A 27,968-nucleotide genomic window follows, 5' to 3' on the forward strand; every position below is an offset into this window, starting at 1 on the left:
AGCTACACCTCTCCAGTGGTCATCTCTCTGACGAACCATCCGCAATTAAAAGCCATTACCGAATTGAACTGCAACTCCAAGCTGCACTGCGAAGAAATCAAATTTTTCAAACGCAGAAACGACTTAAACTGATCAATCAATCGCTTCCGAACAAGCGCCATCTATACACGCTCCATCTTGAAGCATTTATGACCTTTGTCACCTTTGAGTAACCATCCCCGCATCGCGACACCGGCAACAAAGTAGGCGAACAATCTCTGCATCATGGCGAGCGCTCCAGCCGCCGCGACCGCGACCGCAGGAGCAGGGCCGGCTGCCAGCGGCGCAGCGGCGCGGGTCGAGGACAATGCGCCCAAGCTGTTGTGGAACACAGAAAACGTCAAGGACGTGGCCGAGTCGGTTGGGATCCCAAACATCAACGACGACGCGGTCCGGTGCCTGGCTCAGGATGTAGAATACCGCATAGGACAGGTGCTGGTCGAGGCTCTGCGCTTCATGCGGGCGGCCAACAGGACGACCCTGACGGTGCAGGACACGTCGCAGGCCTTCAAGGTCCTCGACGTGGAGCCGCTGTACGGCTACGACTCGACGAGGCCGCTGCGCTACGGCGAGGCGAGCTTGGGCCCGGGACAACCTCTTTTCTATATTGACGACGAGGAGGTAGACTTTGAGAAGCTTATCAATGCGCCTCTGCCCAAGGTGCCGAGGGATATGAGCTTTACTGGTGAGCCCAAGACCTGAAGATACAGTGGGGTCGCTTCATGACCATTTGCGTATAAAGCCATGCTAACCTGCTCCTCTCTCTCTCTCTCACTAGCTCACTGGCTTGCCGTAGAGGGTGTCCAACCTTCAATTCCACAGAACCCAACAACAGCAGAGTCGAGAGCACAAGAGCTGATACCCAAGGGCCCCGGTGCCAACCCCGCCCTCAACGCTCTTGCGGGCAACGACAACCTTGCCTTCCACCCAGCTGTTAAGCAAATCATTAGCAAGGAACTGGTTCTCTACTTTGACAAGATCCAAGCTGCAGTCCTGGATGATACTCCAGACGAAGAGGTCGTGCGTCTGCGCAATGCGGCTCTCGCTTCGGTCAGAAACGACCCAGGTCTACATCAACTGGTTCCATATTTCGCGAACTTTATCGCCAACCAGGTCACGCACCGCCTGGACGACACTTTTACCGTCCGGCAGATGATGGAGCTGACGGCGGCGCTGGTTGACAACTCAAATCTGTTCCTGGATCCTTATGCCGGCCCACTGTCAGCACCGGTACTCACTGCACTCATGAGCCGCAAGATCGGCGCCAGCACGAGCGCAAGCAAGCAGGAGGAAGGCAGCGGCGGTGGCAGCGGCAGTGTTAACCGTGAGGCGTTGCGCGAACAATTCCTGCTCCGCGAGTTCGCGGCCAGTTTGCTCGGCAAGATAGCAATAAAATACACGCGCGCCAACCGCCACCTCCGGTCCAAGCTGACTCGCACGTGCCTCAAGTACCTGCTCGACCCGACCAAGCCGGCACCAGTCCTGTTCGGCGCCCTGAACGGACTCGCGGCCGCGGGAGGACCAGAGGCCTTCCGGATCCTCGTACTGCCAAACTTGCGAGAGTTTGACAGTGGCATGCTGCAGCCTCTTCAGGAAAAGGCAGCCAACGCGACAGGGACTGCAGGCACCGTGGCGCAGATCGAGTTCGAGGCGCTGGTGGGCGCCATCGTCAAGGCAATAATGACACTAGTCGAGCACGACCCGGCCGTGCCGAATGGTGTCAATGGGGGTACGTCAGAGAGCGAGAGCGCAGAGCTGATCGAGTTCCTGGGCCCGATCGTCGGTAGGAGGATTGCAGACAAGGGAGACCATAAGCTGGTGAGGGTTGTGCTTGCGGCGAGGAATATTGAATAGCCTTCAGGCAATATTTACACCTTTTCACAGCGTCGATGATTATTAGCCTACACGTCATGGTTTTTTTTTTTTTTTTTTTTTTTTTTTTAACTCTCGGGCCCAGGTATTATTCTAGAGGGAATACTCTATATTTGGGCGCGACTTTTTCATAGGAGCAACGGAGTTGGGGCAAGGGAAACGGACTATTTCTTTTGATTGCATCGCTTAATATCAAAAGCACGCTGCACGACGTAGTAAAGGCTTATACAGATATAACTGCACATAAAATGATGAATATCTTCAGGGCTACCCATTCGGTTTACGCCATGCCATGATGTTTGGACCACAACCACGTGATATTATAAACGCCGTACATATTTATTGAAACTGAGTTACACAAGACCCAATGAGCCTAACCACCCAGGGTCTTTTTCATCCAACAGGCCGCCGCTCTTGACCTCTAGCGTCCACCCCGTCCTGGCTGTTCACTTCAGTAGACGTTCACAGCCCTACCCTCTTTCTCCCTCTCAAACACTCCCCCTGAAACAAATTCCTCCTTCACAGGAACGCAGCCAAGCCAGCAGCAGTCAGAATGCCGGTGAACCACAGGACGTTGGTGGTTTTTGCGATAGTGGGCTTGTTGAAGCCCAGGGCAAAGTCCCAGACCAGATGGCGGACGCCGGCGATGGCGTGCTGGGTAAAAGGCCAGGCGATGAGGAACTTGAGACCTCCCTTGGCGAAGGCGGGCCAGGCGGCAACGGCGGCGGCGATGCTCGTCGTCTCAAGGTGCCAGCCGGTCAGCGGGGCGACGAGGTAGGCGGCACCAAAGACGTACAGGCCGCCGGTCAGGATGCCGCCCGTGATGCGCTGCCAGATGGAGCCGCTCAGCCACGTCTGCCGGTAGTCGTAGATCTCGAGGTGCGGCGACACGGGCCGCTTGAGGCGCTGCTCGGCCAGGAGGCGGTCGGCGTCGCTGTGGGAGAGCTTTTCTGTCGAGACGGGTCTTTTTGTTGGTGCAACAGAAAATGTTGTCAGCTTCTTGGAGAGTGTGTTCTCGGCGGGGGTGGATGGTTCGGCCAAACGGGAGTGGCTTGTCGTCATATGCAAGGGGGTTTAAAGTTCCGGATTACATACCGTGCTTGTGAGCTTGCGAGAGCCAACCTGGGGATCTGCTGGGTGAAGGAGACGGGGTTGCGAAGAGCAGCTAGATGATAGAGTTAGTCTGGGTGCTTTTGACTTGCATTGGGGCGCGTGTGCGAGCCCGGAGGAGGGTTTCTCACCTCGGCGCATGGCCATGAGGCCGACCCTTTGGGTGTTCATTTTGGCGGCTTTTCTTTTGGGAGCTGTTTGGCACGAGATTTGCCTCTAAGATCGATCGGAGCTGCAAAGCGACAGGAGTGACGGTGTTTTGGGAAGCTTTGACGTCTTTGTTGCGGCTTTGACGTCTTTGTTGCGGCTTTCTCGTCAGGAATTGACTATAGGTTCGTCGTCCAAGATCGGTTGCGTCAAAGTTCGCGGTTTGGCGACGACGTACTTGATTCGGCTCTGGTTCCTGGTATCTGCCGCTCCTCGGCTGGAGACATCGGGCAGGTGGGTCCTCTCTGACCAATCACGGATGTTCTATTTCATCGGTTCGCATCGATGGAATCAAAGCAGCTCCTGAAGCACGTGACACAGCTTCGAGCAGATGGTCCGTGCAAGCAAAAGGCTCCACCAGTTCTTTTTATCAAGCTCGTTGCAGAAATTCCTTCCTTCGTCTTGGACTTGTGATCTTCTTCCCCAGATAGAAATGGGCGTTCTGTCGCTACGCACAACGTAATCGGGAGTCTACTCTCGAGATGAGTCGTGTAATATGCGGCAAGGCGATTTTCGTCGACGAACGTCCAGAGATTAATATCATGGGAAGGATCCGTCGTTAATCTCAGTCGCTGGCTAATCAATCCAGTGCCTGTTTCATTTAGAGATCTACAAAACTACCAAAATGCTCTGGCAATTGTACTTTTTTTTTTTATTGCTCACACTCGTTACTTCTCTCTCTTGAACTTTGGTCGCGCATGGAAATCGAGATACCAAACAACAAGCTTAAGATGTGATCGTCGTCGCACTTGTTCAACGCTCTCCTCACCGCAAAATTAGTTTGCCTTGCTCGTGTGAAGCCACAATAGCGGATGCAACTCCTCGTGACAAATCACGGCTGAGCTATCATCTGCAAGTAAACATATCATTCGCATGTCGGCCGTTTTGTCTGTTTCTCTACTTATTTCCATGGATCACTGCTTCCTCAGATGGCATCGAACCCCGCCGGTCCGCAGTGTCGTGTATCTCGAGAGCTTTGCCCGGTTGGGTATCGAAGCATGGCTGCTGCTGCTGCTGAGAAACAGTAACGCAGCACATTGGCGGATCATCGACCGGAGTAGTCCGCCCGGGTTGCCTTAGAGTTGACTTTCCACATGTTAATGCTCAAGTGTGTCTGTTACAGTAGCACAGGCAGTCTCGCCTCGTTCTGTCTGTTTGAGGGGCGAGCCAGGCTTTGTTACTCGTCTTTACCTTGAGGTATGACAAAGCCAACAGTAAACCGTTGCACGAGTATGAAGGTAATAGACCACTCTGTAAAGAACAGTGTAGTGTTCGAGCAGTCACCTTCTGGTGCCTCGATAGTAGTGTCGATTGCCAGGTATTTCCCAACCCAGGACAAAACGGCATATCCCAGTTGACAACAAGAGTCAAGAGTCTATGCATATCTCAACAGGCTGCGGCTGTGGCCTGGAAACCACAACCACAACGACGACGAGCACTACAACCTCCACAGCATGGTCCCAACCTGCGAGTCCTCGGGTATCCAGCCCAGTTTGGTACGGCACTGGGACAACAAAGAGTACAACAAGCCTGTCTTCAGTCGTGGATTCCACGGTAACGGTAGCCTTCGTAGGCTCCGACCAGGTCTCTGGTGATGTTCCTTCAGGGATGGCTCCCTACTCGAGGGATGCGTGGATCATCTCGGGGACTGTGCTTGGGATCGTAATTCTTCTCGTTACCATGGTCATATGTGCACGCTCACGCCAAAAGAAGAGCTTGCACGAAGGATCTCCGGTCCCGACACGACGGGTTAGATTCGGCAGGCGGGATTCTGATACCTCAATCGTTGATTCTTTATGAGATGGAAGAAGTTGAGGAGGTAAGGGATGGGTGTCACATCGGTACGTATACGGCCCTTTCCAACTTTTCATGGTCGTTCTGTGCTTGTTCTTATGTTGGCAAGAAACAATTCTTGGTCACTGGTTCGACACTAACTGAGGCTGATGTATTTAAGCCCTAAGTTGGTCCTTCAGGCTCTGTAAGGGTAAAGAGCTCTAACCCTCCAAAGAAGTAACACAGCTCAAGATTTTCTGGGTCTCGTCTTTCGAGGTATTAGTTCTCCCCCATCATGCCAGCGATAGGTCACGCTGGTCACTGGCCAGGAAACTCGACAGCGCACATTTTGGTTCACCAACAAGCACCGCCAACTCCAACAATCACTGTCGAGACTGTTGCTGATGGATATTCCGGCGGTGTCGACCAGAGTGATAATCTTGGTACGGGCGGCATTGCGGGCATCGCGGTAGGCACGGTTATTGCTTTCCTGTTGTTCTTTGCACTACTCTGGTCCTGCAGCAGAGCGCTACGACGCTATTCACGAGCTGTTTTCTAAAACTCGGCTATTGATTCTTGATATGTGGGTTATCTGAAGCAATTAAATTATAAATCTTTTGCTTACTATCGAACTCCCTAACTCCCTCTCTCCCCAATGATTTTCAATCATGTCAAAGGAAGCCGTGTTTCATTCGTGGCATCCGTCAAGCTAATGGGCTTCTCGTCAAACTTGGATGTATCTCGGCAAACTATCATCAAATGACGGGAATCAATGCTGCATGCGGCGGGTTCGAAAACTCACCTTGTTGTGATTGACCTACAAGCAGCGAACTCTACCGAGAAACCTTGGCCAAACTCAGCCAACCGAGACCAACGGGCACGAAAAATGGCTCCTGTGACAGCAATGAAGAAGTCTAGAGCTTGAGGCCGCTGGCATGTCTGGTCCAGAATATAGGGGCGGGGGGACTCAGGCTGCACCTTTGTCCCTGGGGTAACTCTCGGCATTCCTCTTCGTCCTTCACATTGAGCACAAAGACACGCCACGACTGATGTGGGATCCGGCGACAGAGCCATCGGAGAAAGATGGCCTTTGTTCTCGCCAGGTCAAGAGGTCTTTCCTTGTTACACTTTGAAGATCTCGGGGGCTCTTCCTTGATGCAGATCTATGTTGATCTGAGTTTGCTGTGAGAAGTCTCCAGCTAGTTGGCTTTCAGCGTTTACAAACTCATTGGCAATAATCTGGTCGATTGGGCTTCAGAAATCCCACCGGAAAAAAAGACACCGTACAGCAAGCAGGTTGGAATTATCTTTAAACTTAGACTACACAGCACTCAACGTTACAAAACTCTCAAGGGATATGGCGCCACCAAGGGCTCAGTCCGTACCTCCGGGGCGTTCAGTGGCTCCTCACCGACCACATGCCCCTGTCTTACACCCCCTTGGCATGTACACAGATTCCACCGCATTTCCTAGGGCTAGCCAAGATCAACCACCAAACTTGGAGTGGCCCAGGCCAGGCCGCACGCGAGACAGCGGTCGGCTCGTACGAAGAAACGTGGGCAGGCCTCAGTACCACCGAGCGCAATACTCATCGTCTACCCTCGGAGACCGAACCCCCTCATCCCTGAGAAGCCGTTCGCCGTCATCGCTGAGAGACGACACCTCACCACCCGACACGGGAGCGTATGTCCAGGACGCTGAGAGATACCTGGTGTGGATGCCGAGCATGTACGGCAAGAATGTTCGGTACAGCTGGATGGTGACGGATGAGATTGGCCAGCGGCCGCAGAGAGAGCCTCGATCTCCGTTTGAGGAATGGCAAGAGCAACTTCGGCTTCCTGAAGCTTTCGACGTCGGCGATGATACCGATATCTCCGTTGAGACGTCGCTGAGGGTGTCCGAAGAGGCTTGTGGCGTCAGATCAATGCCATCGGTACTCAAACCGGCACGAGGGAGACCTATCTTGTCAAAGCCGATTTCCCAAAGCGAAAAGACGGCCGATGTCCCTCCACCATTTTGCATGCCTTCCAAGCCCTACATGGTCTTCTTGACTGGGCAAGCATCGGTCAAGCCCATAGAGATCAAGCCGTTGTCTATCAAGAGCGTTCGAGATAATCACGTGGCAAGTGCCAATCGAACAACGGAACCAGACATCATACAAGAGATGGGGGAGGATTCGTCGCGCGAAGTTCCGCCACAAAGCGATGGACCGGCACCACCCGGCAAGCCCAAGATCAAGTCCAGCACTTCGATTCCAACTGCAGCCGACTTTTCTCCCTCCAAGTTTGATTATGAGGCTTCCCCAACGATTTTGGAATATTACTACAAGACTGTATTTGCGTCAGCTCATGGGGAAGAAGAAGAAGGGAAGAGTTCATCCCCTGATTTCACATTAAACAAAGCAGATGCCGCAACTGATAGCGTACAAAAAGAGGCGGCATCGCAGGGAAAACTCCAGGAGTCTAAGGGTTTGCCCCCAGTGACGGTACGTCAGCCTCTCAACGTCGAAATCAAGACAAATTGGGCAGAGATTCAGATGGCTGGGCATGATAGTGAGAAGGGCAGCGTCATCCATGATTCACAGTTTTACCTATGGTAGTCTGTTTTTTTTTTTTTTTTTTTTTTTTTTTTTTTTTTTTTTTTTTTTTTTTTTTTTTTTTTTTTTTTCTGTTATATGAAATTCATATTTTCCTCCCATTTGACTATGGGAACATTTCAACGGTGAACCGCAGTGGCGGCGACTTTCTTTGGCGATTGGCGTCAGTCAGCTGGTGGCGGCTTTTGATCAGTGGCTGCATGGTGCCCTTTGAGCGGCGTGGCGCTTTTGTGGATCTACGATATGATCCTCCCGCGGAAACACCAGTAGCAGACTGGAAGCGCCCAGCTACATTTCGCTCCGTTCCAAAAAAATGATGTCTCGGACGGTCCGGTAGATCCGTTTTGCGTTCTTTCGTTTGCCGCCAGAAAAAGAGACTGTGCCCAGACAAGCTACGCTAAATGTAAACGGCGCTACTCGGTGTAGCTCGGCAACAGGTTCCAAGTAAAGTCCACCTATTGTCCGCCTTGGTCCGCATTATCGGTGTCGGGGGAAGGCTTCGTTGGAAAAAGAAAAAAAAGAAGAAAAAAAAAGCAGGAATCGTTCTCACCTGATGCAGATCAGTTTAACACCGGGGTCAGCGGCGACAGCGTGAGCTACTGCCGGGCTATACCAGCAACAAGATCAAAAAGCAGAACAGGTCCCAACCCGCCAAAAGTGATTGGGTTTGACAAAAAAACGGGTTCCCGCGCTAAAAAGACTGTTTGCTAAGTCCACCGCCGGGCTACTGCGTCTCGGAATGAATCCATCGTGCGCCCGTTGCATGGGTCAGGCGCTGTTAGAGAGAATGCCAAGGTAACAAAGGTGACAATTCTGGGGCGATTTTTTTTTGTTTTCATGAGATAAGACCGTTGCAAGGAATGGCAACTCGTTCTCGAAGTCTTTTTCGGAGGTTTCATCGCAGCCAAGAGTTAAATAATTCCTGAGAGGAGACAAACATATAGATAAACCACACAAGGCCACCTTGCACAAAGCAGACGGAGGTGTGTGGTTTACTAGGATCGTGAGCAGTGGTGCAGGACTCACCAAAAGCAAGCCATTCATAATATTCACGACGGCGCCGCACAATATCACCTTACACACACACACCTCTACGAACCCGCTTCACACCGCAGCCATGAGCACTGCAATCCCAGTACCGTCCAGCCCCTCCTTCGGGCCAGGCCAAAGTCTTGTTTTCAATCCACTGCATCTAGGCCACTATCAACCGCACGATCAGCGTCACAATCAGCATCAATCTTCGGCAGAGCCGATGTCACAACAAAAGCTCGCCGCCAGGCAGGCGCTGCAGCAGCAGCAATGCACCTATAGGGACAAGACCCAAAAGACAGCCTCCCATCCGGAAGCGCCACCGTGTGAACAGCAGTGTTCCGAGTATTGCCCGCAAAACAAGGCGACCTCCTCAGCAGGCAAACGCGCACAGGAGCTGATCCCGCCTCCAAGACTCGAAATCAGGGGTAAAGAATTAGACGACAAGGCCCTCATCTCACCATTGATGCTATCAGAGAGTCCGAGGAGGGCGACGGCGGCGGGAGGGGCTGGTGGTAGTGGTGGTAGTCATGGATAAAGCAAGTACTGACTCGGGGCAAGGACCGGCAGCCCCAAACAAACGCCGAGATTTCTCCTCTGCGGCGCTCGTGCGGTTTGTTTTTGTTGGTGGGGAGGGTGGCTGATGCCGATCAACACAGCCGGTAATGGAGAGGGGCTCTAACGGGTGCTACAGAGTATACTATACAGTAAAAAGGGGTAATAAAAAGAAAATGAAAAAAGCCTCAATAACAAAAAAAAAATTAGTTATGCATGCATGCACTGTTCTATGGAGTGGGTAATTCCAAATGATTGAAACGTTTCAATTGGCCATCAGGGTTGTCACTCTGCATTCTGTACAGTACTTCGCAAGCAACCCCGTGGCGTCCAGGACAAGCTTTGCCAAGGCCGGATCTGGCAGCTCTGGGCGATCGATCACTGATGAGATGGTCTGGAACATGGATAAGATGGACACCTTTGTGGGCCTTAACTTTTTCGCTACTTCGTATTTGTTTTTTTTCTATCCGAAACATATCTTGTCCCTTTTGTGTCAATAGCATGTACTTCGTAGTATATTACAATGCATTGGTGTCAATCTCTCTCTTGTTGGCCCATTTTCTTTTTACATGGATAAGCTTTACCACAACGGTCCGCGAGGCTTTGTCAAACGCAAAGAAGCGCCGCCGATGTAAAACCCAACCTTGACAAGACGGCTTGACGGCGACATCATTAGGATACGAATAGATACAGTAGATTAGAGGCCTACAATACGGCTTAACACTTTGCCCTCATTTAGGTATGACGCTGCTCAAACTGGTAAACCACGCCACAGATGTGATGACGACGACTTTTTGTTCAGCGGGCCATACTGGTTCCAGATCTACGGATATCTACGCGGTATGTAATGCGTGGGCTATTGGAGCTCCCCCCTTTTACGGTTAGCCCACCGAATCACACCCCCTTGCCAAAACCGCGGACTATTCCGAACGCAGGCGGTGGGAGTGAGGGGCTAACTATCCGTAAACAGCGCTTAGCATGAAAATAAGCTTTTTGCTTTTTTATGTGTGGGAATTGCATGTGGTCTCTACCAAGTACAGAGTAGTACAGGTACAGTATTACCGGTACGTAGCATGAAGCATCCTTCAACAAAGGTCGTCATAACGCCCGCAAAAGCGGGGTGAACCCTTCATTTTTTGTTCGGACGGAGGGCCTGAGACGCAGAAAGCTACCCGGTACTAAGTTTAACCTGGGGCTAGTAAAAGAGAAGCGGGGAGCTGGCCCGCTTTCACGCGAGTTGCGTAAGCATCCAGGCATAACTCGCAGCTTGGTTTTACTGCATGAAAGAGGGCGATCGACGGACTAGGTAGGTAGCTGGATCAAGAAGAGAAAAAAAAACAAGCTTGAGTTTGAACAGATGGGGCCGGGAGTGCTGAGGGTTTGTGATGGGGGACGCGCGGAACTTGGAGGGTCCAGGGATGAAGATACAGTGCAAGCTAGAAAGATACTACAGTAGTGGTGGTAGTAGTAGTAGAGGCCTCCTTCGTCATATAGGTCTGAATGTGATTTGAATATAAACCAGCCCGTTTCCATCTCGAGTTACACACTTATCTTGTCACATCAGATCACTATCCTCTCAAGCAAGACTTCAAAGAAATACCAAACCTCGAACCCATAATCCAAACCAACTCACAAAAGTCCCCTCAACACCACACAAAAATGTTCGGATTCGGTATGTCCAACCTACAAACATGCCATACCCCCCAACACGTCTCAAACCCTCTCTTCCACTTTCCCATTTTACTAACCCTAACACCTCTTTCCCCCCAAAACCACAGACGAGGCCAAGCAGCACCGCGACGAGGTCTACGAGGGCACCCCTCACGAGTCCAAGCTGTCGCACGAGCTCCTCGCTTCGGCTGCCAGCTTCGAGGCCATGCACCTGTGGGAGAAGAAGCAGCGCGAGTCGGGCCAGCCCGTCAACCACGGCCTGGCCAAGGAGATGCTCGCCGCCGCCGCCGGCTTCGAGGTCGACAAGCTGGTCGAGACCAAGGGCCTCGACTTTATCGACCGCGAAAAGGCAAAGCACCACGCCAAGCAGCAGGCCGAGCGCATGTACGAAGAGCAGTATGGTGGTTACAACGAGTACAACCCGTGAGTGTTCTTCCTCTCTTGTCTTTTTGACCTCTGCTGGTTTTCTTCTTTTTTGGGGGCGGACTGTTTGCTTTGGAATGAGAAACTGACTAAAGGATGCCTCTTTCAAATCATAGTCAGGAGCAGAGGCCGCATCGCCACATGCAGTAAATTGCAAATGGCAATGGATAGCTGGGGGATTGTAGGCTGTCGTGCAGAATAGCACTTAGTGAATTGAAATTTCAGCGACTTATGAGACATGTAATTTCTATCCTCTGCAAACGTAACTGTGACCAAAAAAAAAACTTGTGACGTGCATGGCGCGGTGTGGAATCTGTCAAGCTGTCAACTGGCTGTAAGTAAGTGGATGAACATCACGTCGATTTAGCTCCTGACACCTTGTCCGTAGACTCGGCACACCACCCACAAATCACATACCATTCCATTGACAGGTCGATAACATGAGCGGGGTTGGTTGGTAGGATGCTATATGGTTAGCCCAAAGCCCGGTGGCCTTGAAAGAAATCACACATGTCACACTCTTTAGTGGATGCTGAGTACCACCACTAAATTCACCCGCCAAATTGGTAATCGGCGAGCGAATCCCCTTGTCAATTGGTACTTTGTTACTTTATTTGCCCAGTTCAACTACCTCCAAACTTTTTGAGGTACTCCTCATGCAGCTTCTTCTGCTTCTCCCAGTCCTTCTTCAGCTTCTTGGCGGCCGACTTGGTCACCTCGCTGCCATCCTTCATCTTGGTCGGGATGCCTTCGTCGTCAAACTCGCTGTACTTGTCCGTCTCGGAACGGTACATATCCTGCGGCTTGACCGCCGCCTTGGCCCACCTCTCCTGTTCCTTGCGCTCCTTCTCCAGCCTGGCCTCCTCTTTCGCCCGCTCCTTGGCCGCCTGCTGAGCCGCCTTCTCCTCGCGCGCCGCGATCAGCTGCGCCGCGGGGACGAATTTGATCAGCGACGGCTGCCCATCCGGCCGGTCGTCGAGGTAGACGCCTAGGTTAGTCAGGTCGTGGTCGCGGATGCGGTCGCTTAGGCTGAGGATGGCCTTCTTCTGCTCTGGGCTGGCGGCGGACGAGACCGTCCTGCGTAGCTCATCACGGAGCTTGGCCACCGCATCCACGAATGGGTATGCCAGCCTCTCCGGGTCCGTGACTCCTGCGTCTTGCAGCTTTTGGACATCGGATGCCGGGTTTTGCGTGTCGAGGACTGCAACCACCGACTCGGCGAACCCGGAGGTCTTGATCTCATCCCGGACCGAGGCGTAAGTTGCCTTGACTGCTTCCAGGTCCAGGCCTGCACTTGGATCTGATACCCAGCCGAGCCCATTGTAAGGTGGCTTGGCGTTGGCGTCGAGACCGAAAATGCCAACCATCCGGGTAACCCATCGTGCTATCCTCTCTATGGCTACGAGATCTGCATCATTCTTGTGTTCCCGCTTGTGAACATTAACCTTGTTGATCAGCTCCGCGATTGTTCGCAATGCGCCGTTGGTGTCGAACGAGTTTGTCAAGAAGGCTTGCGTGTCTTTCTTGGCTTGATCAAGATCCGCAAGGAGGCCTTGCGGTGATGCATTATCTGAAATAGACAGAGACTCGAGCCCATCGTTGGTTGATGCAACGCCTGCTTCTGCTAGCCAGGACTTGGTGTTTGTAAAAAATTGCTGGACAAGGAGTTAGCATAAAATTCTCGTGAAATGATACAAAGTAGTAGGATAACCGGCTTGACTTACGTTAACCGTATTCTCCCAGCTGTCCGCCTGGACCCTCAACTCGGGTGAGATTTCCACGCCCTCGTTCCACCTGCCCATCATGAATACTATGCGCAGGTTCCTTGCCGAGTATGTGGTGGCTAGTGCGTCTTTGATGGTCTGGAAATTCTTGAGCGACTTGGACATTTTTGACCCCGAGATCGACAGGTGACCCATGTGCAAAAAGTACTTGACCCACGTATGTTCCCCTTTGCCATGTTCGCAGTAGTATGCCTCACTCTGCGCCAGCTCGTTGTCGTGGTGAGGGAAGGCAAGATCTATGCCACCAGAGTGAACATCCATCTGCGCTCCCAACCTGTCCGACGCCATGACCGAGCACTCAATATGCCAACCGGGCCTCCCGTTTCCCCATGGGCTCGGCCAGTAGGGCTCACCAGGCTTCGACTGCTTCCACAGCGCAAAGTCGCCGGGGCTCCGCTTTCCGCCAGCACCCTTGGAGAGCGAACCCTCTCCCTCCTCCTGCAGTGCCTTGTCGCCGCGACTCTCGGGCTTGAGGCGTGCATAGGTGTTTCCACCCTTTTCGAAGGCAGCAATGTCGAAATATACCGAACCCTGCGACTCGTACGCAAAACCCTTCTTGACTATCCTGTCGACAAAGTCGGCGATCTGGGGCACGTACTCGGTCACCCTGGTGATCTCGTCGGGGCGCAGGTTGTTGAGGTTGTCCATATCGTCAAAGAAGTCGGCCTCCATGCGCCGCGTCAAGTCCGTGAACATGCTCTGGTCGCCCGTGTCGATCGTCTCCTTGTACAGGGAGTCGAGGTACGGGAGGAGCACCTCGTCCGCGGATCCAAAAACCTTGCCGTCTCGAAGACCCTTGGCCGCGGCGTCCATGTTGCTCAAGTGCATCTTGATCTTGGCCTCAGCGTCGCCTGGCTTCCCGTCGGCCGTGAGCGCACCACCGGCCAGGACGCCGCCATACGCCTTGTCGCGCCGCTCCTCGTAGTTCTTCTCGTCCAGGCCCTCGGCCTCTACGAGCAATGGCAGGTTGCTCTGCGCATACGCCAGAAACGCCTTTGCGGCCAGCGCATGCAACTCTTCCGCCGTGTAAGTCTTCTTCTTCTCGAGCTCCAGCAACCTCTGCCTCCGAGCCCTGATGATGATCTTGTCGTCGATGTCGGTGATGTTCATGACAAACTTGACCTTGTAGTCAAAGTAGTGCATGAAGATGCGGCGGATGATGTCGGTCGAGACGTAGTTCCTGGCGTGACCCAGATGGCTCTGGTCATAGACGGTCGGTCCGCAGGCGTACCATGACACGTTCCCCTTCTCCTTGGGCTCGAAGGGCACCGGCCCGCCGGGCGTCAGGGAGTTGTGGACTTTGATGGTGGGCGACGCCATCGTGGGCGATGGTGGTGGTGGTGCTGCTGCCGGAACTGCGTACGATAAAGAGGATCTAGAGGTGAAGAATCGCCGCGTGGATGAAAAGAAAAGAAAGGGTCTCGCGGTCCTGAAAAAGGAGTGCATCCAGGAAGCGGGCCTGCGCGTGCAGGAAGATGCGTCAGGGAGAGGGGCAGCTTAAAGGAGGGGCAGCAGGCGCGGCATTGGCCGTGGAATGGAGCTTTCAGTTGCAACGTGTAGCATAAAAATCGCATTGAATTCTTGCGCCTGCCTAGCCCAGCACGTCAATCGACTCACGCGTATTTGCTCATCGGCAGGGATACCATACCCCGCGCTTTTGTGGAGAGCTTTGGAATCAGCTCCGACCCTCTGGTCAAATAATTTTTCTTTTTTTATTTTCTTGGTATATGCAGCATCGGTCCAAGTAAACATGCTTTGTTTCGTATGCGACTACTTTTAGTTATTGAGGAGACTTTTTTTTTCTTATTTTGGAAAACAAAAATCCAAATTTATTTTATCTCGAGCTTTGTAATTGTCACATTGTTTCAATTGAGATCACAGGTTGTGGTCGACACCCTCTACAATGCCTCAGAGCGCCTCGCCCTTTCTCCACATGGGCCAGCCCAAGGCCAATTCCCTCGCCATCATCCACCTCTCACGCGACCGACTACAACCCCTTTATCTAGAAGAAATCGATGGCGAACATGACGGATACGCCGAGGGCGCCGTGCTGAATACGCGATTCGGTTCCTTCCCGCACTCGACCTTCATCGGCGTGCCTTGGGGTTCTCAAGTCCGTGCTTCAAAAGTCGACACGGGCTCCAGGGGTCGTAAACCTCAGCAGAAGAAGCGCAAGCGTGATGGCCAAGACGAAGCAGAGCCAAAGGCCAGTGAGGCCGACGAGCAGAGCACCCCGGCGGAGGGCGAGCAGAAGGCCGGGGCCAAGCAGGCCGTTGCCGCGGCGAGCGGATTCGTCCACATCTTGGCGCCGAGCCCGGAGCTGTGGACCATGAGTCTGCCGCACAGGACGCAGGTCGTGTATACTCCAGACTACAGCTATATCTTGCAAAGGATACGGGCGAGGCCCGGAAGCAAGATCATTGAGGCGGGCGCGGGAAGTGGAAGTTTCACACATGCCTCGGCAAGGGCTGTCTACAATGGTGTGCCTGGTGCTACTGTCGAGGGTCCAAGGCTGAACTCTATAGACTCGGGGAAAGGGCAGGTCTTCAGCTTCGAGTTCAACGAGCCGCGCTATCAGTCAATGTGCAAAGAGATCTCATCACATAAGCTGGATGACATCGTCCGCATCACACATCGTGATGTTTACAACGACGGTTTCCTAGTGGATGGCCAGAGCCCAAATGCGGAAGCAGTGTTCCTCGATGTTCCTGCGCCCTGGCAAGCACTGCCAAACCTGGTGCGGAGAAGGTATAAGGTTCTGGAAGATGAACCCGCCGCTGATGGCCAGCCTCCCGCGAAAACACAAGTGCTGGACGAGAGCTACGTGTCGCCCTTGAATCCCAAGAAGAGTGTATATCTATGCACATTCTCTCCATGCATTGAGCAAGTAACGCGTACAATCTCAACAATGCGCCAACTGGGCTGGATGGACATTGAGACCGTCGAGGTCGCCAACAAGCGCATCAATGTCAATCGCGAAAAGATCGGGCTCACTGTCGCAACCGAACGCGGCATGGCGCAGACCCCAGCGGACGTTGACGAGTCGGTCGCCAGGCTGAGGAAGATCGAGGCGCGGGTCCGGGAGCATCAAAAGGCGATACACGATCCCGACATCGAAGACGCGGATGCCTACATGAGGGACACGTACGAAGACCCCGCGGACGAAAACGTCGCCGATGGATCCTCCACAATACCGCCGTTCATGCAAGGGCGGTTGGTGACACGAACCGAGGCTGATGTCAGGACCCACACGTCGTACCTGACATTTGCTGTGCTGCCGCGCGAGTGGACCGCCGAAGATGAGGCCGCCGCCCTGGCTAAATGGCCCTGCGGCAAAGAGAATCAAGTCATTGGCAGCTTGGACAAGAATGCTCGCAAGCAGCAGAAGCGGGATATGCTCGAGGCGAAACGGAAGAAGAAGTCGGCGAACAAGGAAAGGAAGGGTGAGAAGGGCAACAAAACCGCCGAGCTGGAACAGACAGACGGGGATGTAGCGACTGACGTCTCGATAAATCAGCAGCAACAGCAGAATCAACCACAAACGACCGAGCTGGACAAGGTATCGAACTCTCAACTGAAGCGTGAGCGAGGATCCGAGGACGCGACTGATCATGGGGCTTCTGGTCATGATCCCAAGAGAGCGAGACTTGATCAGCCATGACGTAAAGGATGGATTGACGAACCGATGGAAACGGCCCATGTGTGGATGGAGTAGCCAACAAACCAGCTAGAGTCGAGCCGAGTCTTACTGATACCCTTTGAATACTATACGAAACCAGGCGGCAACCAATGATCTATTCTTGATGCAGTGCTTTGTTTGATTCACAGGCATTAATCTCAGTTGATATGAGATAATGATCTTATGATGCCGTGTGTTTTTTTTATCCGTACAGTGTCTCTCAGCGATACCATCATGCCAGCGTTATCAGCAACATACTAGCCGACATTTTCCCAAACCCAGTCTTGGAGCGTATGTTCTTGCCGCCCTCATCAAGCTCCCAAATCCCAGTGTCACCCCAGAGGACCTTTTCGATCCGGGCCCCCGCACCCCCAGGCATCGGGAACGAGACCCCATCCCGGTTCTGCGACTCGTTGGGATTGACGATATTGACCAGGACCTCCTTGTCCCCCTTGCGCCAAAACGCCACGTCAATCTGGTCGTCCTTCAACCCCTGCACCTCGACCTTGTAGGGCCCATCGCCCTCGCTGACCAAGAACTCGACGACGGGCGAGGTGGTGACGACCTTTGACAGCGTGCCGTGCGAGGTGGCCAGCAGGTCGGTGGGCGGGTACACCCACGAGACCATGCCGGTGGCGCCGTGGTTGAAGGCCAGCATGTTCATGACGTACGACTCGTCGGGCGTCGGGTCCCTGGGCCAGTACCCCTCGCCGTGGAAGCTCTGCGGGTTGTGGAACTTTGTCTTGGGCCAGCGCCCGAGCATGCGCTCGTACCGGTTCATGTCGTCCAGCCGCTGCGACACGTCCCGCACGTTGCCTTCGCAGTTGTCGCACCCGCAATCGCCGTAGGTTGCGTTGCACGCCGTGCCCCACTTGGAAAAGGTCGCGTTGGCGATGATGGGGTACACATCCTCCATCAGAAAGTCGGCCGCGACCGAATACTCGGCAAAGTAGTAGTTTTGGCAGTTCAGCGTGACGGAAACCGGGTGGTAGGGGTCCAGCTGGCGGATGAGGCTGACAGAGTTGACTGTCCAGTTGAATGGATGCTGGTGGCCGTCGGGTCTGCAGCAGAAATGTCAGAAACTACAGTCTAAAAAAAACACCACAAAAATACGATGAAAAGAAACTTACTCGTCCCCACCCCAGTACGAATACAGGGCCTCATCATCGACAACCGGCCGCACCTTTTCCTCGACCCAGGTGTTGTTCTGATAGTCGTCTCGCAGATCGTACATGAAGGGCAGATTAATCCTCCCCATGTACGCGAACGCATCACGCGAGATCGGGTACGTCGTCAGGGGCGTCATGGCGTTGAGCCCGAAGCCGGCGTACCTCTGGATCAGGCTCGTGTCGTTCTGGCCCAGGAAACCATCGTACGAGGCGTAGAACCCATAAGGCAGGAGCGGGCGCCACGTATGGTTCGAGGCCGTGTTGCGGAACTGCATTCCGCCGTTGAGGTTGTCGATGCGCGTCGCGCTGCCCCGCGTCTTGTCCGGCAGGAAGAAGAGGTCTGCCCTGGCCGTATAGACGCGCAGCTCGGCACCGTCGCCGTCGCCGTTGCTGCCGCCGTCGGCGCTCACCCAGCCCCTGAACACAACGGCCTGTGCGGTGCGGGAGGGCTCCACGGCGCCCGCAAAGTCAAAGGAGACCACGTTGCGGGTCGAGTTGATGGCTACAGTCCCCGACGCCAGCTGCTTGCCGGTCGAGTCGAGCGTGATGTTGTACGCCAGACCGGACTTCTGCCTAGACTCGGCCAGCGGGGCGCCGAAGTACTTGGACAGCTCCGCATTGATGACAAACTCGCCCTTTTGCTCGTTGGACAGGTAGATGCTGAAACGCGGCTTGAACTGAACGTTGAGCTGCGGCGGTCCCGAGATCTCGGGCGGGTTTTGGATTTGACCGCCCGGGTCGAAGCTAGGGAATCTGATCTGAGGTCAGTATAAAGAGCAGCCAAGAGTAAAAAAAGAAGAAAAAAAGCGGCGACGAATGACGTGGTAACGCCGTCCGAAAACCATGATCGCCTTCGTGGGTTTGTTGGGCAAGTACTCACTGGGGCTGATATGCTTTCCCACACCATCGATCCCATTGCTGATTGTTCCCCGTCGTCTGAGATGCGGCCGGGACGGCAAGGGAGATGAGACCCCAGGTGAGCCAGAGCATTTTTGCTGTGAACTAGTTTGTACTTGCCTTCTCTTCGAAAACGCGTAAAGAGAACCGACCTTGACCAGTTCGGGGGTAGCACAAGTCCACCTCTGAAGCAATACTATGATAAGTGTTGCCTTTGGAGGCTACAAGCCTTCAGAACGCCAAGTTCGGCAAACCGAACAAAACTGAGAAAAGTTTGAGGGTAAACAAAGCAGGGAAGCGAGTCAACTCAATTATGATAACCAGAACCTAATTCTATTCCCCGACGATCGGCAAAGGTTTCAATGCGGGGCAGGGGAGGCGAATGCCTGCACCGGGGGAACGGGGAGAATGCAAACACAAGGAAACGTTACGTGTGCGTCAGTGACGTGCAATGCGCATGCACATCTTGCTTTGCATCTTGCGCGGGTATAATGACAGCGGTACAAGCTTGGCACTTGTGAACATATACTTTTGCGTACTGGCCGTTACACGGGCCTGAATGCAGGTACACAGTCATTAGGGCGGGCGGGCTTAAGGTGCAAAAACCTTACACATCGTCCCAAGTCATGCGTCGTGTCGGGATTACTGACAAACTGCGGAGGGTTCTGACAATGACATGGAAGATGAAAATAGGGTAAACGAGTCGAGTCGGCGGGAAGTATAAAAATATATCAAACATAAGAAGCAACAGAATGCAATGAAATACCAATATCTGAAGACATTATAACAGCCCACCCCAATTGTCAGCGCGTGCCAACAGCTTTCATAGAGAGCGGGTACACTAAGTTCTTATCTAATTTCATACTCGCATACCGGAAAGACCAGCAAAAGGGAAAAAAAAAAGAGTAAAGAAATATAAAGAAAACAAGACTATTTATGAAAGCAAACCTTGGGCAAAAATGTTGTTCATTGGCTCGCTGAGTATCGGGATGAGTCCGTAGCTTGCCTCCTAGGTTTGTAGCACTCAAGGCAGGAAAGCAGACTTGACCTGTTCGACGATGTCGTTTAATAGCTCCATGCCTTTATCCATGCGGCTGCAGCGACGGTTAATGTTAGCATAATGACCTGACAAATCATTTTGTTTGGGAGAAATACGGATATAGCGTTGCTCATCCAGAATAAGACATACCCTAATGGCAAGAGAATTAGTAAACAAAACAACGACACAGAAGTTCTCGCGATGGACACAAAAGTAAATCAACATCATAGCAAAGGAGAGCTTACCACTATAGCCAAGCAAGGCATGTGTGCAACCGTCAAATTCCTTCACTTCAACATCGACCCCGACAGCCCTTATCTTTTCGGCAAAGTCGAGAGCTTCGGGGCAGAGCAGGTCCTCACCAGCAACAGCCATAAAAGCAGGCGGCAGACGCGCGAGCAAGTCAACCGGCGCCCTGTTCACGCTGGCCTGCCACTCCTCGCACTGCTCCTGGCTGTGAAGCCACATATTTCTGTACCACAGCATACGGGAAGGCGTGAGCCAAGGCGCGGTATGTGCCTTTAAGGACCAGAATGGGCCGTTTTCAGGGGTAGCCGTGTTGTCAATCACGGGGACGACCAGCACCTGTTTGATAATGTTGAGATCCGGGGGGTTATTTTCCTGAGCACACCGGAGTAGTGTTGCAATTGTTAGATGGCCTCCGGCCGAAGCGCCGCCTATGGCCACTTTCGTTTTGTCCAAACCGACTTCTTTGACGCCACCGTCGGGCCGCACAAGCCACCGCAAAGCCGCGACACAGTCGTCGATAGCCGCCGGGTAAGGATGTTCTGGAGCCAGGCGATAGTCCACATTACAGACGACACATTGAGCATCTGGTGGTTGAGATAGAAGCGAGAAGGTTAGTCATGGTCTGTGGATTTAGATGGGGTATCAATGCAACCAAGGTTGATAACATGGATGTATCAAGGACCTGGCTACGCATTGCCAAATTTGGCAATAACGACAACACCAGGAAATCGGACAACGTCGACCGTGAACCCAAGACGACACTATGCGAAGCAAAGACCCTACAGGTAGTTTGATTTCGAGGAAAGGTAGCGTTTTCAAGTGCAGACAGTCAAGGATTGAGGGCTGGAGAAAGAGAGTTAAGTTTCTGGGAGCTTACACTCGCAGATTCGCGTCAAGACCTCTTCGTCGCTGTCAAGATCCCCAAGCGCATGTCCGCCTCCATGGAACCAAAGAAAAACCGGCCAACCGTCGGGGTGCCTGTCCACATCTCTGTCGGTGCTGGGTGTGAAGATTCTGATCCTGAGGTTCGTGTCGGGGATCGTCACGATCCGATCACTGCCTACCGGGATGGGCTTGGCTGAATTCCTGGGTAATCCGTAAGTTCCTAGTCGACGGGTTCCGTCCCATTCTCTCTGCTCATCCGGCATGATGTATTGGAGAACCTCATCGTGAAGCTTGACGTATTGAGAATCCAAAAGTGGCCGGACCTCTGGATGTAACGGCTGCCAGATTTTCCCGTCTTCCATGTTGTTTTGTGTCGCACTTGGCATATCTGCTGGGCGTGTAAATATGATGAATGGCCTTGGAAAAGTCTCTAGAAAGGGTAGCGTTTGATGGAGAGGAAGGGACAGGAAGCCAGAAGACAAGACAGAGGAACAGAAGTGCCGACTTCTTATGGCAAGTCCGGATCTTGGCAGCCGGTTGGTGGGGTTGTACACATGGGGGCAAGGCTCCGTGGGCAGTGTGTTTGCTTTTCTCGCCTCTCGGTAAATGAGGAGTGTATTTGTCTCCCCGGTCCACGAGTATATGGGGCCAAGAGGACCAGAAAAAGGCTTCGAGACCCAGGTACGTGGTAATGGCGCTCGGCTCGTCTCAGGATCTCCAGACGTTGATGGGGAGGGATGCCGTCCAGAAACGAAACAAAATACCCACTTTATAATCTCTCACGCCTTGGATCAGTGGGGGGCGTTAGCTTTGGCTTTCTGTCATAGCACCGAGTTGAGCGAGGTTTTGAGGGGGCATTATCGGTACCTTGAGCGGAACTGAATCCACACCTGGTGATACGGTACTGTGGATAGAGTCTGTCATAAAAATATCGCCTGCAAGGGAGGCAGGCGAACTTACCGTACAGTACAGCCACCGGTCCCGCTGGACCGACGCAATCATGACAGCAAGAAGCAAACAAACACTCCGTGGGCAGCCAACAAGGGGAACGTATCCGTATTGACATTTCGGTATATCCGTGGTTGCCATGCTAGGTAAATAATAGCACGGCATCAAAGTGTCGATCCGCCTCTTGCTGTGATGATGCTGTTTTACTCACCGGTTTTGACGTGTTGCCGAATTGTGTCGCTTCCCTTGCTTTCTCATTGGTGCCCAAAAAGGGACCGACCAAGGATGTGGTCTGTAAAGACTGATCAGGGTATGCGGGTGATGTGCATAGTCAAGGCTGATGACAGCATCACACATTCTTCATATTCTATAACAACAACAACAATGAAGGGGCAACAACAAGTTTGGTTGACTTACTGTCGACGAGTTGAAGTTTTTTTTGGCGGATGCTGCTTATTTTAGTGAGAAGAGAGCCATCAAGTCGAGATCGTGGCCATGAACCCAACAACTTGGAACACACTTCGGGTAGCTCTCTCTGCCAGAGTTGTGCTGGGTAAGGTGGCTTGGTTGCCACAACCCGACGTGACGGTTTAAAGAAGCAAATAAGTTAATCCATCCACAGTAATACACAATCGCTCCCCATGTTATTGGTTGTCGCGCACCAGTGAAAATGATCCCTGCATTAATTCGCAATCCAGACAATTGGTCTCGGAGAGGCTTGGCAAGTTTAATAGACTGAAAAGCAGCGAGCAGAAATTCATTCTTTGTTACCTTAAATCTGTGGAGGTACACATAGCTGCCCAATTGGATGCTGATCTCTCTCCCCATCTTCCGATTGATTTTTTTGCTGTTTCCATTCTCGACGCAAGCCAAGCCGTATCGGTTTAGGTAGGACCCCTCACCCTCAGCTAGGTACGCTACAACCTCCAGCTACGCGTAAGCTTCCGTTCAGCTACAAATTCCGGGCAGGCAATTGTTTCCGTGGTTCCTTCCTCGAGAGACTCTCAAAAAATTTGATGACAGCCAACATTCAATTTCTGTCGGTGCGCACCTGCCTACCCTTACCTACCCATCTACCCAGCCATGGAATTTTTTCTTCCCCTAATACCGGGGGTTCTAGATTGCTTAGCAGGTACCTGCAGGAGACTACTGTACCTACTTTGTAGAACTAAAGGTAAACCTAGCGCCGTCAGATCCTCCACCATGAATAGCCGACCTGGGGTCTTCTCAAGCCCAATGGAGGTAAGCCCGGGTCATCGGTGGTTTTCGTTAAAGGATGGGCGTCTTTGTTTTGCAGACCCGACAAAAACTTTAATATTTATTTTGCCAAAGCCACGAAAATTTCCCCTGCAAATGGCTCCTTCCAAGTCGTCTGCCAAGCTACTTTCGGGTCTTTGATCTGGCTTCGCCAAGGTATGCCCAACTTGCCGATCAGTAATCCTCTTGCTGGTTCAAGATCGACGCTGTTGGGTCGCGTGGGAATGGAACCTGGCGACCTCATCGAAAGCACCCATTGCTTCGGTACCTGTCCTGCAAGGGTATCTGCGATGGTTTCATTGTCCCCGCATGCATCATCCCCTGGAACATGGAAAGGAGTAAACACTCCTCGAGGGACCCAAAAACCACTGCCAAGGTTCGTCAGAAAAAGGCTTTCTTTTTTGCCATGCGCGGATATGCCGCATTACCTGAACGCCACCGGCAAGACTTTGAGATTTCCACACCTAATCCCTACCTCGGTACCTTCTTGCTAGGTATCTGGTATACCAATGCCGTACTCCATTCACCTCGCTTAACTATAGATACGAAAGAAGAGTTTCAATTCGTTAAAACAATGTTATGCGTAGCCATAAACTAAACAACCTGGCGCAAGAAAATGCTAACCGAGTTTGCGATTTTTCGGACAAGTCCACGGCTGATCAACCGCCTGGTTGGCTTCTATGCTCGAGCTTGCTTGTCTGGAGACAAACATTGTTATATCTTTATGCCGATATTACTGACTCTAAAATACCTTGAATACTTTATCTACGAATTAGGTGACCCAGCCAAAGTTTGAGAGCATGGAAAGCAACCGACGATGCGACGTTGCCTGAACAGATTGATATGGCTTGGCTACACAAGTAGTATCCAGGCGGGGAGCCAACGCCGATAGCGCACCAAGCCTTATCTAGGGCACATATCTACAGAATATGTCAGCAAGTGAGGTCGATAAATTTTAGTCAGGTAGGTATGGACTAGGATCCCTGACTCTGTCAAAAGAGTCACAAACATCCCTGAAAGGCCCTGAAATACTACCATACGACTTGGAGAAATCGTCATATTTAAACACCATACGGAAAAATTTACTGTCTGCGCTGGTTAAATTTCTTGTCGCCTCTAGTTCTGGTCTTGGGCCATGCGCAGTTGGAAGAGAAGTAGAAGTAACAAGATAGCTACTTCTTGGCCAAGGTGAAATTTCTTTCCAGCAGCCCTATCCCGAAAAAAAAAAGCCTCACCAAACAAGGCCCGCAAAACTCTTCTGTGCGCAGCCGCAAGGATGGATGTCGAAAAGGGAAGAGTACCAGACAACAATGTCATCGCACCAGCGTCTGACCAGGAGAGCGTGCGACCAGAGTCGGGCTCTCGGGCGGGGCGGAAATTAGGGCCCGAGGGTTCAACCGGCCGGGGCAGCGCAGGCTTTCTACCAAGTATACTCCGGTTTCTCAACCGGGCCGAGGCTCGAGGAATCGCCCCCGTGCCCGTCGAGGAACGGACGGAAAAAAGGGCTATTAACGTGTTTACCCTATGGTGGACTATGAACGCCAACATCCTCGCGTACGTCTCCCTGTGCACTGCGTGCACTGCTCTTCTGTATGCGCTTTGAGGATAGCGACCGCTGACCGATATGAGCCCTGCAGAATCACATTTGGCATGTTGGCGCCATCTTTTGGCCTGGGTTTGCGTGATGCATCGCTTGTTATCATTTTTTTCTCCCTCTTGACCGCTGCTCCGACGTCCTATCTGTCCACTCTGGGTCCCAAGACGGGCATGCGGCAGATGGTCCAAGCCAGATATAGCTGGGGGTGAGTGACTTTCCGGCCCGCAGCCATCTCGTATAGGTAACAAAATAACCGACTAATACCGAAACCTCATCACATACAGACGCTATCTTGTTACCCTGCCTGTGATCCTGAACCTGGCAACCCTAACCGGGTTCTGCGTCGTGATGGCAGTCATCGGGGGCCAATGTCTGTCCGCCGTGGCCGGCGAAGGCTCTCTGACGCCAAACGTCGGAATCGTCATCATGGCCCTGCTTTCACTCTTCATATCCTTCTGCGGCTTTAGGGTACTCCACTACTATGAGAGGTGGGCGTCCATCCCTGCCGTCATCGCCATCATAGTTGCGACGGGCTGCGGCGGCGAGGGTTTGAAGCTGCAGTCAACCCCGCCTGTCACCACCGTTGCTGCAGTGTTCTCGTTCGGCATGATTGTGGCGTCATACATGATCCCCTGGGCCGCTTTGGCCTCGGACTTTACTACGTATCTGGAACCTTCGACATCCGCGTACGTTATACTTGTCTCTTATCTACTAGGTCTTCACTTTCGATCGAGCATCATCTGACTCAGAGTCTTCCACAAACAGCATCATAATTTTCGTATACAGCTTCGTAGGCCTGGTAACCCCACCAGTGCTACTCATGATCCTCGGAGCTGCGATCGCCGGTGCCGTCCCGTCAAACCCCACATGGGAGGCCGGATACGATCGTAACCTGGTCGGCGGTGTGCTCGACGCCATGCTCACCCCTGCCGGCGGGTTTGGCAAGTTCCTCGTAGTCGTGCTGTCATTTAGTCTGCTGGGAAACCTTTCGGCGACGTCGTACTCGGTCAGCTTGAATCTGCAGCAGCTCTTTGCACCGTTGACGCGTGGCTCCGAGATCCTCAAGCGCGTACCGCGTTACGCCTACACGATTTTGCTCACGGCGCTCGTCATCCCCATCGGCATTCGCGCCGCGCAGGACTTTTTCGTCAGCCTGGAGAACTTTCTCGGCCTGATCGGCTACTGGAGTGCCGCCTTTGTGTCTCTGCTAATGGTAGAGCATCTCTGGTTCCGTGGCGGCGATTGCGCCTCGTACGATCCGGCCATTTGGAACGACGGCGCCCGCCTTCCCATTGGAGTCGCCGCGCTGGTATCCTCGGTCCTGAGCTTCCTTTTGGTCGTGCCCTCCATGTCCCAGGTCTGGTGGACAGGTCCCATCGCTCAGGTCACGGGAGATCTTGGGTTCGAGTTTGCCTTTGTGGTGACGGGGTTGCTATATGTGCCTTTTAGGACGTTGGAGAAGCATTTGACCAAGCGTTAAAGGAGAGGGTTGTGAAACCCTCATGATGGATTTCTTGAGTGGAGCTTTGTTGTTGGTTCTTTCAGAGCATATAAAAGCCTGGGATTAACCATGGTTGCGAATATGATGGCATTCTTCAGTTGTTTTCCAGGGGCTTCACTACCTACTAGACACACAATTCTAGTACCGACCGGTAAAGTTTGAAAGTTTATTTTTAGGTACGTCTCTTTCAGATCAAGTCTGAACATCGGATCAACTTTCGGCACTATGTTCAAAGAATCGCAGGTCTGGTGCTGGCATATCACAAACAAGTCAAGCCTAAGGTCAACTTTCTCATTGAGGCGTGCATGCTCTTTATGAACACACAGACGGCTACTCAAAGTAGGTGACAGTTACTTTTTTTTGGGGTGTATTACTGTGTACGTAAACCCACCTACTGAACTTGATGAATAAGACGGCTGGGTCTCCCCAGATCAAGCCAGCACGGCAGCAAGACGCTCACAGACAAAGTCGACACCTTCCTTCCCTTTTTGCAACACAGCATCCATCACAATAAAAGGGTGCGGAACCCCCTCAAAGACCTTAACCTCGGCGTCTACGCCCGCAGCCCGCAGCCTCCTCGCGTACTCCTCGCCCTCCCACCTCAGCACGTCCAGGCCAGCGACGACGACCAGCGCGGGCGGCAGCTTGGCAAAAGTATCGGCGTCGGCGAGCAGCGGCGACGCCTCGACCGAGGACCACTCCCCCTGGTCGGGGAGGTAGTGCCGCCGGTACCACAGCATCTTGTCGACGGGCAGCGCGGCCGTGTGCTCGTACTCTGCGTACGTCGGGCTCGTCTCCATCGAGGCAGTATTGTCCATAACCGGCACGACGAGCAGCTGGAACTTGAACCCCGCGGCAAACGCCTCGTGCCGGAGCGCCTTGTGCGTCACCACGGCGGCGAGGTTCCCGCCCGCGCTCGACCCGCCGACCGCGACCTTGGCCAGGTCCAGCGGCTCACCGAGGGCGGTCGCCGCGGCGCCGGTCACGACCCACAGCGCCGCCTCCCAGGCGTCGTGCACGGCCGCGGGGAAGGGGTGCTCGGGCGCGAGGCGGAAGTCGGTGGTGACGACGACGCAGCGTGCGCGCGCGCAGACGTTGCTGCACAGGCTGTTTTCCGAGTCGATGTTGCCAAGGACCCAGCCGCCGCCGTGGTACCAGACAAACACGGGCCAGCCGGACGGGGAGGGCGGCTGGCCCGCCGGGACGAAGGCGCGGACGCGGACGTCGGGGCCTGCCGTCTCCCGGCGGGAGATGGAGACGTCGATGGTCTTGCCTACGGGTACGGGATCAGTTCCGCCCTGGTGAGGGGGAGTTTGGTTTCCGGTTTATAGTTCTTGTGTCAGTGGGGCTCTGTGATGGGAAAAAAGGGGGGTTGGAAACGGGTTAAAGGGGAGAGGGGGGCTACCGGTATTATCTTTCCTCCGACTCGGGAGGCGGCAACGGGCTGGTAGTGAACTTGAGGAGCGTTCAAAAGGTACTTGTTGTAAAATTCAACATAGTCCGGATCAAGCTTGTCCCTGATAGAGTCATGCAGCGGATAAGGTGGTTGAGGATAAACCTGTTGATGACCCATGTTTGCTCAGGAGTCTACCATGTAAGACATTAAAGTGGTCGCGGACATAAGGAAAAAATGAGGAGCCTTGCGGGAATACCCGTGTTTTGAGAGGGCCTTTTTGTATAATGTTTTT

General features: G+C 53.0%; 12 protein-coding genes across 12 annotated transcripts; 6 read left to right on the forward strand and 6 right to left on the reverse strand.

The window, feature by feature from the left end:
* Nucleotides 1-264: 264 nt before the first annotated feature.
* Nucleotides 265-1,981, forward strand: PgNI_01447 (uncharacterized protein; the record flags this gene model as incomplete). Its single annotated transcript, XM_031121518.1, has 2 exons — nucleotides 265-724; nucleotides 818-1,981. 2 exons carry the CDS (start codon nucleotides 265-267, stop codon nucleotides 1,891-1,893), a joined length of 1,536 nt encoding a protein of 511 aa, XP_030987679.1. The 3' UTR covers nucleotides 1,894-1,981.
* Nucleotides 1,982-2,212: 231 nt separating this feature from the next.
* Nucleotides 2,213-3,338, reverse strand: PgNI_01448 (uncharacterized protein). The gene is made up of 3 exons (XM_031121519.1): nucleotides 3,153-3,338; nucleotides 3,007-3,076; nucleotides 2,213-2,875 (listed from the first exon to the last, which is right to left on the reverse strand). Exons 1-3 carry the CDS (start codon nucleotides 3,190-3,192, stop codon nucleotides 2,431-2,433), a joined length of 555 nt encoding a protein of 184 aa, XP_030987680.1. The 5' UTR covers nucleotides 3,193-3,338; the 3' UTR covers nucleotides 2,213-2,430.
* Nucleotides 3,339-5,296: 1,958 nt separating this feature from the next.
* PgNI_01449 (uncharacterized protein) lies at nucleotides 5,297-7,600 on the forward strand (the record flags this gene model as incomplete). Its single annotated transcript, XM_031121520.1, has 2 exons — nucleotides 5,297-5,493; nucleotides 6,298-7,600. The coding sequence occupies 2 exons, from the start codon at nucleotides 5,297-5,299 to the stop codon at nucleotides 7,598-7,600; spliced, it is 1,500 nt and encodes a 499-aa protein (XP_030987681.1).
* A 1,114-nt stretch (nucleotides 7,601-8,714) lies between these two features.
* On the forward strand, nucleotides 8,715-9,164 carry PgNI_01450 (uncharacterized protein; the record flags this gene model as incomplete). Its single annotated transcript, XM_031121521.1, has 1 exon — nucleotides 8,715-9,164. One exon carries the CDS (start codon nucleotides 8,715-8,717, stop codon nucleotides 9,162-9,164), a length of 450 nt encoding a protein of 149 aa, XP_030986409.1.
* A 1,676-nt stretch (nucleotides 9,165-10,840) lies between these two features.
* Nucleotides 10,841-11,425, forward strand: PgNI_01451 (uncharacterized protein; the record flags this gene model as incomplete). The annotated part of the gene is made up of 3 exons (XM_031121522.1): nucleotides 10,841-10,853; nucleotides 10,960-11,275; nucleotides 11,392-11,425. 3 exons carry the CDS (start codon nucleotides 10,841-10,843, stop codon nucleotides 11,423-11,425), a joined length of 363 nt encoding a protein of 120 aa, XP_030986408.1.
* Nucleotides 11,426-11,717: 292 nt separating this feature from the next.
* Nucleotides 11,718-14,505, reverse strand: PgNI_01452 (uncharacterized protein; the record flags this gene model as incomplete). Its single annotated transcript, XM_031121523.1, has 2 exons — nucleotides 11,718-12,930; nucleotides 13,000-14,505. The coding sequence occupies 2 exons, from the start codon at nucleotides 14,503-14,505 to the stop codon at nucleotides 11,899-11,901; spliced, it is 2,538 nt and encodes an 845-aa protein (XP_030986407.1). The 3' UTR covers nucleotides 11,718-11,898.
* A 457-nt stretch (nucleotides 14,506-14,962) lies between these two features.
* PgNI_01453 (uncharacterized protein) lies at nucleotides 14,963-16,720 on the forward strand (the record flags this gene model as incomplete). Its single annotated transcript, XM_031121524.1, has 1 exon — nucleotides 14,963-16,720. The coding sequence occupies one exon, from the start codon at nucleotides 14,963-14,965 to the stop codon at nucleotides 16,718-16,720; it is 1,758 nt and encodes a 585-aa protein (XP_030986406.1).
* On the reverse strand, nucleotides 15,182-15,694 carry PgNI_01454 (uncharacterized protein; the record flags this gene model as incomplete). Its single annotated transcript, XM_031121525.1, has 2 exons — nucleotides 15,182-15,578; nucleotides 15,663-15,694. The coding sequence occupies 2 exons, from the start codon at nucleotides 15,692-15,694 to the stop codon at nucleotides 15,182-15,184; spliced, it is 429 nt and encodes a 142-aa protein (XP_030986405.1).
* Nucleotides 15,962-16,687, reverse strand: PgNI_01455 (uncharacterized protein; the record flags this gene model as incomplete). The annotated part of the gene is made up of 2 exons (XM_031121526.1): nucleotides 15,962-16,188; nucleotides 16,288-16,687. The coding sequence occupies 2 exons, from the start codon at nucleotides 16,685-16,687 to the stop codon at nucleotides 15,962-15,964; spliced, it is 627 nt and encodes a 208-aa protein (XP_030986404.1).
* Nucleotides 16,721-16,827: 107 nt separating the features above from the next.
* PgNI_01456 (uncharacterized protein) lies at nucleotides 16,828-22,606 on the reverse strand. Its single transcript, XM_031121527.1, has 6 exons — nucleotides 21,845-22,606; nucleotides 20,970-21,762; nucleotides 20,089-20,676; nucleotides 18,788-19,898; nucleotides 17,869-18,660; nucleotides 16,828-17,799 (listed from the first exon to the last, which is right to left on the reverse strand). The coding sequence occupies exons 4-6, from the start codon at nucleotides 18,895-18,897 to the stop codon at nucleotides 16,971-16,973; spliced, it is 1,731 nt and encodes a 576-aa protein (XP_030986403.1). The 5' UTR covers nucleotides 18,898-19,898; nucleotides 20,089-20,676; nucleotides 20,970-21,762; nucleotides 21,845-22,606; the 3' UTR covers nucleotides 16,828-16,970.
* A 930-nt stretch (nucleotides 22,607-23,536) lies between these two features.
* Nucleotides 23,537-27,188, forward strand: PgNI_01457 (uncharacterized protein). The gene is made up of 5 exons (XM_031121528.1): nucleotides 23,537-24,736; nucleotides 24,820-24,984; nucleotides 25,064-25,465; nucleotides 25,545-26,619; nucleotides 26,693-27,188. Exons 1-4 carry the CDS (start codon nucleotides 24,459-24,461, stop codon nucleotides 26,257-26,259), a joined length of 1,560 nt encoding a protein of 519 aa, XP_030986402.1. The 5' UTR covers nucleotides 23,537-24,458; the 3' UTR covers nucleotides 26,260-26,619; nucleotides 26,693-27,188.
* On the reverse strand, nucleotides 26,712-27,955 carry PgNI_01458 (uncharacterized protein; the record flags this gene model as incomplete). Its single annotated transcript, XM_031121529.1, has 2 exons — nucleotides 27,686-27,955; nucleotides 26,712-27,578 (listed from the first exon to the last, which is right to left on the reverse strand). The coding sequence occupies exons 1-2, from the start codon at nucleotides 27,851-27,853 to the stop codon at nucleotides 26,712-26,714; spliced, it is 1,035 nt and encodes a 344-aa protein (XP_030986411.1). The 5' UTR covers nucleotides 27,854-27,955.
* Between the last annotated feature and the right edge of the window lie 13 nt (nucleotides 27,956-27,968).

Source organism: Pyricularia grisea (assembly GCF_004355905.1).
Source record: "Pyricularia grisea strain NI907 chromosome Unknown Pyricularia_grisea_NI907_Scaffold_1, whole genome shotgun sequence".
In the NCBI taxonomy this organism is placed as follows: domain Eukaryota; kingdom Fungi; phylum Ascomycota; class Sordariomycetes; order Magnaporthales; family Pyriculariaceae; genus Pyricularia; species Pyricularia grisea.